The sequence below is a fragment of the Montipora foliosa genome, chromosome 6 (genome assembly GCF_036669935.1).
Source record: "Montipora foliosa isolate CH-2021 chromosome 6, ASM3666993v2, whole genome shotgun sequence".
NCBI lineage: Eukaryota > Metazoa > Cnidaria > Anthozoa > Scleractinia > Acroporidae > Montipora > Montipora foliosa.
In genome coordinates, this window is record NC_090874.1 from 27,495,932 (window position 1) to 27,505,931 (window position 10,000).

At 41.9% G+C, this 10,000-nt stretch overlaps 1 protein-coding gene across 4 annotated transcripts in view; it reads right to left on the reverse strand.

Moving 5' to 3' along the window:
* The window catches only part of LOC138007075 (tudor domain-containing 6-like), a 35,652-nt gene that overhangs the window by 1,551 nt on the left and 24,101 nt on the right, over positions 1 to 10,000 (reverse strand). For 2 of the 4 annotated variants that reach the window (XM_068853789.1, XM_068853790.1), the window contains exons 8-9: positions 8,272 to 9,909; positions 1 to 7,068 (exon numbers count right to left, since the gene is read on the reverse strand). The exon at positions 1 to 7,068 is cut by the window's left edge and continues 1,551 nt beyond it. In XM_068853789.1, coding sequence (XP_068709890.1) covers positions 4,193 to 7,068; positions 8,272 to 9,909 — 4,514 coding nt within the window. In that variant the 3' untranslated portion in view covers positions 1 to 4,192. Of the gene's footprint in view, positions 7,069 to 8,271 lie in introns of all 4 variants that reach the window. The other 2 variants (XM_068853787.1, XM_068853788.1) reach the window with 1 other exon arrangement.

Sequence of the window (10,000 nt, forward strand, 5' to 3'; positions counted from 1 at the left end):
TCCCGATTAGCTACTCTGGTCACAACACACAGGTTTGTAGTTTCAAACTTGGGACAAGACGCGGCATAGGCATAAAAAAGCTCAAGCGCTTTCCTTAACTAGCTGTATTTAAGTAAGGATGATTCAAACGTAGCGTTACAATGCCGCATAGCATTAGAGGAGTACAACATTTACATAGGGCGACTCAGTAGTAACGCTGTCCCCTTTTTTCCTCCGTTTATCGTTGTCTGAGGTATGAGGAATGTATCGACTTAGTTAAACATTTCTTACTTTTAATCTGAAATATAAACATTGGTTTTGCCCGAACAGATTTTCAGGTTTAACTCCCACCCCAAAGTAAACTTGACTCCCCACAGAAGAGGCATTCTGTCCGTGTGGGATAAAAATGTTAACACTTTCTCTCTAATTGTTTGTGCCCTTTCTGCACATTGAAACCGTCTTGCGTTAAGATTGCTTCTGATTTTCCTATTGTTCTTTACTTGCTCCGACTGACTGACCCAAAATTAGGAAACGCATTCGACGGCAAACGGAGAAAAAAAGGGGAAAGGGGACGGGGCGGCCTTAGCGTGACCGTCCCAGTTTTCTGGTCTGCAAAAATGAAATAACAACAGTTCACTTGAACTAGCGACAATTAAATATCAAACATGTTACAGTTATATAACCGAGTACTAATAACTTGACCGAAAACGGCTGTGAAAAACCAAATGAACCAACTTGATGGCAACAGACGCACACAATTTAAAATTTTCAGATCGAAAACTCATTAACGTTAACAGATCACAAAAAATTTCAAAGGCGTCTACAACGATGTCCTATCAAAGATTACTGCCCTTATGGTCGAGGGATCATTGTCAATAACAATTTTTCTACTCGAGACTACGTTTTCACACACCATACCATGCATTTCAACTGACGATAGCTAGAACTCTTAAGACGCAGCTAGGAGGCAACAGCAGTAGTCACAACACACGGCAGTGAAAAATCCATGTGTTCGAAAATTGAAAATGACTAGGTTTACAAATTGCACTTTTTTCCACAACTTGTTTGACCTTCGATTCTGTGCGATTTTCAAACAACTAGATTAAAACACGAGAGATAACAGTCTAAAAAAACATCAAAATAACATCATCCGTTACCGTAATGAACGACGTGGAAATTTAGAGAGAAAATGAAAATTTTATCGCCAGGTGCTGATGAAATTTGGCTGTTTCGTAGGTTCTTAAAAAGAGAACAGCAAAGAAATACACTATGATAGAAAACTCGTGCAGCGTATCGTCGCTCGTTGAACCAAGTTCTTCCGTCCTCCTACTTGCTCAAGCCTTCCAATAGGCCTTTTGCAACAAACGACCACATGGTACAAAATCCGCCAAGATGGAGGGCAAGCTCATTATTATTCCCCCACTGGGACAGTGAAACAAAGGCAAGTCAAGCTTGACTGGTTGAGGTCTCTTTGTTTTAATGTCTCAGTGGATTGTCGATGGCTAAAACGTATCCATAAAAAGAAAAGAGGCCTTTTGCAACAAACGATTACATGACACAAACCCAGTGGGCGAATAATAATGAGCATGCCCTCCAGCATGGCGGATTTTGTGCCATGTAATCGTTTGTTGCAAAAGGTCTCTTTCTTTTTATGGATACGTTTTAGCCATCGACAATCTTTTCCGAGGTTATCTATTACGGTGCAAATAACAGAATACTTCACCTTTACTTTTTAATTATTTGATTGCACCTAGCCTGACGTCATAGCGGCCATGTTGGTGGAAAGAACAATAGTCTTAAGGAAATTTGACTTTATTATTATGCAAAACGTGAGCTACCTTCTTCTATTGTTTTGGCACCAACAAGGCTGTCTTATCACGTGAGTGCAATTAAAGAATTAGATAAGGACGAATTCGGGGTAAACACAACAAGTCTGTAAAGAGATCCCAAACGACAATGCGTATGCGAAAAACTGATTTTCTTGATCGGAAATTTACTGTGAAAATCATGACCTGTTAAGGCCTGGCCAAACGCTAACAACATTTTAACGCAACATCCTGCAACATTGTTGCACGATGTTGCGACATGCGTTGAACGCGGTGGCCAACATTTTCATCATTTTCAATGCAAGATGTCGATGTTCATGTGCCCCAAGCCCCTGGCGCGCAAGAAGTGGACCTAACGCGCATGCCCTAGCGTAACAATGTTGCGTGAACGTGGCCAAACGAGTACCGTGTTCAAATTTGATCCAACATGTTGCAACATATCGCAACAGGGTGTCCAAACATATGCAACATGTTGTGCCCAACAATGTTCCAAGATATTGCGTTGAAATGTTGCGAGCGTTTGGCCAGGCCTTTACAGTGAAACCGGTTGTTCATTTGCGCGCCACTTTGCAAGTTGGACGCAATGTGGGTGTTTTGATTGGCAATTTGCTCGCAGGAAACGGAAAGTTCACATTTCAACTTGCTGCCCAGTGAGAGTCAGGTATTTGTACCCATTCAAAACGACCCTGAACTCTATTTTTTACACATAAATTTACGGCATAATAACTCTACATTGGGTAGGTTTCGCGAGGTTGTGAAAAAAAGTAATTTTTAAATGAAAAAATCCACAATGTATCGCCGGCGTGATTGTTTGGAAACCTTGAATTATCGCAAGTTCTGTTAAGTCAATTGAAAACTGTTCGTGTTGTCTCAAATACGCCTTCATCGACCGAAAACAAAACTCACAAGAATTAAATTCAGGACTGTAAAGGGGGTTGAAATATCAATTCAACACCACAATTTCTTAGCATTAAGCGCAAGGTATACACCCTTTTAATAAGTCTAATATATTCCGTTTTCCGCTAATGACGTCGAACTCTTGCTTTCAAATTTTATTTAGAAATGCACAAAGGCTAAAACTTTTCCGATTTCTTTTCTTGTTTGAAGCCTTTGTACATTTCTGAATAAATTTTAAAAGCATGAGTTTGACGTCATTAGCGGAAAACGGCATATATTAGACTTATTAAAAGGGTGTATACCATTGGACTTCACCTGTGTGTAAGTTACGAAATATGAACCTTCAACTTGCCCGGAGCAAAGTGCAAATCAAAAACGCAACATTGCAAAGTGGCGCGCAAACGAAACACCGGTCTCACTGTAACTTAATTCAATTAACAAATCTCCTTCTGGTTCGTGGTCACATGACTTCCAGGCTCGTCCTCCTAGTTTCCCTTCCCTTATCCGAATTGAATTTTATTCCACAAAATACACATCGTTTGCGGCAAACATTCAAACTTAATGTATTTAGTGAAATGAAGGTTTTTCCAGTATAGGAAATTGTCCGGGTGATATTTTTGCCGGTAACTCCCGCTCTTGTCTGTGGTGAAAGCTGACGGAAAGGGGATGTTTTTCTTTCTAAGGAGCTACTTCCATTTGCCGGTTGCAAGCTAGTTTGCATAAGGTCGTCAAACCCAATCCTTTGACGGTAAACATCCGTTAACTTCTGATTTCTCGATTGATGACCAATCCTTGAACGAGATCATTTTAGTGACCTAGTTTACCCTAACGGCCAGTTGTATCCTTCGTTGTTCGAGTGTTCAGTTTCGTTTCAAGATCATTTCTTTGTTGTTTGCTGAAGGCTTCTGTTCGAAATCCGTTGTTGCTTTGTTACGTACTCAGTTACAATTTGGGGACTTTTATTGTGGTGTAGATCGGATAAACAAGAGATGTTTTGGTAATGTGGGCAGAATATATGCTAATGAGAGTTAGTAGGGTGTCCACGGTCAAAGATAAACATTTAACTTGCTTGATAAGACTTAAGTTCTAGTGTTTTCCTTTTCGTCTAAAGGACAACTTTGACTCGTCTGGGAACACACTCAGTGCCCCTGACTGTTCTTACTGGAGACACGCTGGCTCAATTTCTCATTAACGTAGTTTTATCAAAGTGGAAGTAGTATGACTTTGTTATTAGGGCTGTTAGATGCATCTGATGAAAGGCGTATACGAAAACTTATCGATGATCGGTCATCAACCGAGCAATCAAAAGTTAACAGATGCTCACCGTTATTGTAAAACATTCTTTACAGTTGGGTTTTGGCTAGCAAGGACCGAATCCGTATCATAGTTGGGCCGGGTTGTTTCAAATTAATACTCTTAAACTAAAACCTTCTCTATTTGCTGAGGCTTCCACTTGCATTACAACTATTAATCTCATCAATTGTTCAGGCCTAGGAATTAACAGCATATCCTGTATTCACCAACTCCTGACTAATATTGATGGGACCATTTGGCACATTCCAATCCTCAAGCAATACAACTAAATGCTCCGGCAGGCGGTGAACGACTGTGGCTTTGAGCTGTCGGTTAAGTATCGCCTTCAGCCACTGCGCTGCTTCCTGGCTCCATACCTGATGCGTAGGGCAGATATTTGCTAAGCTGAGCTTTAGCGCTTGTGCAGGGAGTTTGAAGAACTCATCCGTCATGGCTCTTATCTTGTCTGGTGAAGACAATTCGCTGTTGCCGAAGTCCACAAACTGAACTCGGACCTGCTCGGATGAGGGGCATTCCAAGACACGCGCTCTGTACCAAAGGCAGTCTTGGCTAAACTGAGCACAGCACTCCTGGCCGGGTTGAGACATGGAAGTTGGCATGGGTGCTTCGGAACAATACTGGTTGATATCTTTCATTAACATATCAAGTGCAATGCTAGCCTCTGCATCCACAACTTGAACCCATATCTCTCCAGGATGCACAACTTCTGTAACGACAACATCAAACTGATCCAGGTTTGGCACAATCATAGGAAGCACAGAGTTACCAGCCTCATCTTGACCTCGGGCGAGACCAAGTTGAATCATTTCTTCTCTAACAGACTTTCCTGGCTGCCCGTCAGGACTTATTTCAAACAGCTTCACACCAAGAGAATCTCCTCTTGTGTTACTGATCTCCGCAAAGAAAGGCTCAGGTACATGAGATGTTAAACGCTCCTTTAAGAATGCCACAGCGTCGTTAGACCAACTGGAACCAGACACTGGTTCGATGTTTAACAAGAAACACTCCCTGGCTTGAATTGGAAGCTGTGTAAATGAAGGTGTGATTCGTCTGATGGAATCCACAGAAACGACAGCTTGGTTTCCGTAATCTACGAACACTACCATCATCTCGGACTCGGACATTTTCTGTTTAACAACTGCACGGTACCATGTTTGGTCGTCAATGAATTTAGCGCAGCAAACCTCTCCAAGGACAGGTTTGTACGGGACGTTGTCAACTGTTGAACAATGTGTGTGCAATGTTTCCGACAGTGACAAAAGACCTTGGACGTTTTCTTTACTAAGAACTTGAAAAAAGATCTTGTCTGGTAGTTGAACCTCACTAATTAGGACCCGACATGTCATACCCTGTGGAACACTCACCAAAGGAACTGCCGAGGCATACAAACGAATATCGCTGTCGAGACCTCCTGAGTATGATAGCAGAGACGGGTCAAGTAATGGGTTAACACTGGCCAGTCCTTGACTGATGAGAAAATGGCTCACGGATTCTTGACAAGGTGAGTCTGGAGAGATGGCATCGACATACAGCAAGCCGCTCTCCCTTCCAACCACTCTGACTTTCAACAGGCTATTTAACGGCGCTTGAGACAAGAATGCTTCCTTGGCATTGTGAGACCAGCTATTTGAATGAGCAGGAAAGACTCCAGTAAGTGAACACCTCAAAGCCATTGGACATGGATGCTGAAAGCGCAGTTCAAGAGGGCGCACTTTTGAACAAGGCAACAGCTCACTGTTTCCATAATCAAGGTAATGAACATGCACAGAGCTGTCTGAGTTGACACCGTCAATAAAACCTCTACACCAGTCATTGCTTTCGGAAAACAATCCTGCGCACATTTTGTTGATTTGGGCTTGGAAAGGTGGATATTCAGCCGTAGTGTAATGTGCATTAAGATCTGCTGAGAGCTGCTTAAGAGACTCGACGTTATCACGGTGCAGAACCTGGATGAAGAACGAGCTTGGTGATGAGACATCTGTCAACATGGCGTCAAAGACATCGAGACCCTCAACTGACTTCACAGCAGGTTCAAAGACACATACTTCAATACCTCTTGCTTGTTGTGCCTCCATGTCACATGTCAATGCTCTTTTTGCGAGGCCTTCATTTAAAAGCAGTTCACTCAACGACTGAGGTGGATCCATTGAAATTACAAAATCAATGAACAGCATATCACAACCTTTCTCCAACAGACGAACGCTTGCGCACTGAAACAATGGCGTTTTTTTCATAATCAATGCCATTGCTTGATCTGACCAGCCAGGAGGCTCTGGTTGAGAAATATTAGCTAAGTAGCATGGTAAAGCAAAGAAAGGAACACTTGCGAATTTATTCAATAGTGACTGGATACGAGACACGGGCAGTTTCTCAGTGTTTCCAAAGTCAACGTAATAAACGTCAACAAGGCCATCAGCAGTAACCCCTTTAACCATGGCACGGCACCAGTCACCAGTTTCTGCAAAAAGAGCTGCACATAATAGATTTGGTTGAGGGCTGAAGAAAGACAGCTTTGTGGAGCGGTAGTGTGCGTTCAAATCATCTGAAAGGTTCTTCAACTTCTGAGCAGTGTCATGGTCTGCTACTTGAACAAAAAACAAACCCATCTTTGTTACCTCTGTCAACATGGCATCAAAGCACGAATTTTCCTTTGGCAACTCTGCCTTTTCAATTGCAGGCTGAAAAACGAGGGACTGCAGCAGACCATGAACTGGTGGCTTCTTGACCTGCCCTTCTGGAGGAGATGCATTCTGCTGCGTTTTGGAAATATGATTGTGAGATTCTTTGCCTGCATTATGACTTTGGCTTCCTTGTGGCGGGTTTTCTTGGTCACTGTGGTTGTCTCTGGATGTCTCCCTTGTAATTGGACCGCCACTATTGTTAGAACTGAAGCCTTGAAAACCTAAAGGAGGGTTATAAGAGTCATTTAAAGTGCCCTTTTGTTCTGGTGTTCCTCTATTCACTTGTTCCTGAGAACCCATCATTGACGATCCTCTTTTTCCAACTAACTGGTGCTTGGTTCCATCTTTGTGAAAAAATGCATCAGCAAGACCTGAGAGAAAAGACAATAAAATGAAAGATTAGTAAAAACGAGACACAAAATCGTTTCCTTTTGGAAAAGGAAGTCAAACCGTGGATTTCGAGGGTATGATATTTGCTTACGACGTTCACACGCGATTAGCTCACGCCACAAACCTAACCATACCACTCACTACACAAAGTAGAAACCCCCTTGCATGTAAGCACCCACATTTTCTGAAGTATGGCAAACTGGGTTCTTGTATTTTGAGGTAGTTATTGACAATTTATAGCTAAGAAGGTTCTTAATTAGGTTCTCAATTTCTATGAAGGAGATATGGCTGTTGATTACTAGAAAAACAAATAAACCTGTTTTTGTTTCAGCAATCAATACTACAGTTTGCTATTTTCTTGCACTGTAAATTTGCACTCTCAATAAAGTCTGAAATATTGATAATAATTTAGCTGTAACCCCCTTTAAAAAACCCGCTTAATCTTGCTTGGCTAAACAGGCGCTTACATTTTTTATTCTTAAAATGGCACATTTCTGCCAGCAGGTCCTTAAACCACTACAGTGTAGGTTCTTACAAGCTGAGTCCCTCTCTGTCATGAACATGTTCATTCAATTTCTTCGTAAAATCGACACCTTCTTTAGACGACCAACTTACTTAGTTATCTATAAAATGCTACCAATGCCATTTTGTCTTCACATTTTGGTCACCCATCGAACAGCTGATTTCTACTGAATATTTGACAAGGAATTTATGAACATCAGTACTAACATATTCAAGCTGACGTGAACACAGGCACACTTTTCTCCACACTTTCAAGCGCAAAGCATTCCACTAGGCCCATTAAGCAATTGCGACAATACATTAATGAAAATATGAACTTTGCGGTGTTGCATAACAAGAATAGATCAAATTGCTTTCGTTAAAATCACTCTTTAAAGAAATGATTGTAACGTTTTAATGTTGTTTCAGGTAAATCATCAGTTTTCGAGCTCTCCAATTCACGAAGGCTGCAAAAACGTCTGCGTTCGCCGGCTAACGACCGACACTCACTTTAAAAAAGAGGCTGACATTGAATTCGTGCTCGGATACTACTCATTGCTCGGCATTCTAATTCTAAAACTTCAAGATTGAACAAAGTCAAATTTCAAATTCCTGGCCAAGGAGAAAAGGCACTAATTTAGATAAATCGCATTGCTTAGGAGGTTAACTGTTTTCTCACATACCTGCAGAAATAAGTGACTTGGCCACAGTCTGCTCTCTATTTGGTTCTGGATCTTGCAGTTCGACGATACTGACGATATCATGTTGATGTACGATTCTACAGATGAAAGATTTACCACACACCAAAGACTTGAAGTGTTGCACTGCTTCTACGCTCCAATCCCTTCCTTTAGGTTTTGTAATACCAGCCAATGAGCACCGCAACGATACAGGAGGAAAACCTTGGAAAGTTTGAGGTAATGGACTGATGGAATTACTAGGAACTACCTCACTGTTACCAAAATCGGTGTAACGGACTCTGACGGCATTAGACAGCATCTCTAAGATGACAGCACGATACCAGAGATTGTCCAACGAAAATTTGGCAGCGCACAACTGACCACAGGAAAATGTTTGGGATTGTAGTGGAAAAGAGGATGTGCTCATGTGCTTGTTCAAATCTGTCATTAGGTCATTGAGTTTATCAACGAGCTCTGGATTTGTTTTCTGTGCATAGAATTCCCAGGGATTTACAATGGCATTAATAATAACTTCGAAGGATTCCTTTTTCAACGCTGATCCAGGAAGGTTTCTTGAAAGGTTACTAAATTCCTTTGAACCTGAAGACTTACCACCTGACAGGGAAGGTGATATGATTTGATTCACTTGACCCTGGCAGTTACTTGCTTGATACACTGGTTGTCTCTCCGTACCATGGAATCCTCTTTTCTGTTCTGGATACTTTGGGTCTGCATTGAGTTGTGGACTTAACGGACTCCCACGCCACTGCTGTGAAGTTGAATATTGCTGAGGACTGTTCTGAGAAGAAACTGGTCTTTCACGAGTTTTAGCAAATCCAGAGGCAATTAGGCTCTCATTAATAGTGGCACCAAAGCTTGTTTCTTGAGGGTCATATAATTGCACAAACAATATTTCATTGCGCTGTCTACTAACTTGTACTTTGCACTTGATGCTCAGAACTTTGCTCTTGAGAAAAGAAGTTGCTTCAGAAGACCAGTTGCCAGAGGGGCAGCTACTTGCAATGCCGTGCAAAGAAAGCTTTAAAGCTTGTCGAGGAAAAGCTACTAGATCCTCAGTTATACGGCGAATTTTTTCTACTGTGACATCTTCGTGATTGCCAAAATCAATGAAAGTTACCCTCAGAGTTCCTGTGTTGTTAACGATGTCCACCTTAGCTCGATACCATTCACTGTCGAAACTAAACTGGGCCACACACACTTCACCGACACTTGGAACATACTTTTCATGAGATGAATTAGAGTACAATACTTGGAGTTTTGTCTTGAGTTGATCCTGCCTTTCCAAGGCTTCTGGAGTACACAACTGAGCCCACACACAGCTTGGATTCTCAACATCTGTAACCACTGCTTCAAAGGAGCCATCTGTTGGTACAGGTTCCATGGAAAGCTCCTTGATGAAAAAGCGTTTGTATCCCTCAAAGCAAGATGGTTTCTGTGAAGCCGACTTTGCCACTTGCTCAGACGACGTGGTTACAGAGGGGGTGATTAATGCCTGTGTTAAAGTGCCGCTGCTGAGCCCCCTTGCCTGCTCTGTGTTCACTATGTGTGGACTGGGACTGTCTTTTGGCGGTGTTGCTGGAACAGGTGATTTGGATGAAGCCTCCTGAACCTTGCTGCTATCTAAAGAACATGAAGATGACTTGTCAGATTCATCACTGTCTTGACTTTTCTCCACAAATTTCATTTGACTCATGTCAAATCCCAGCATTTC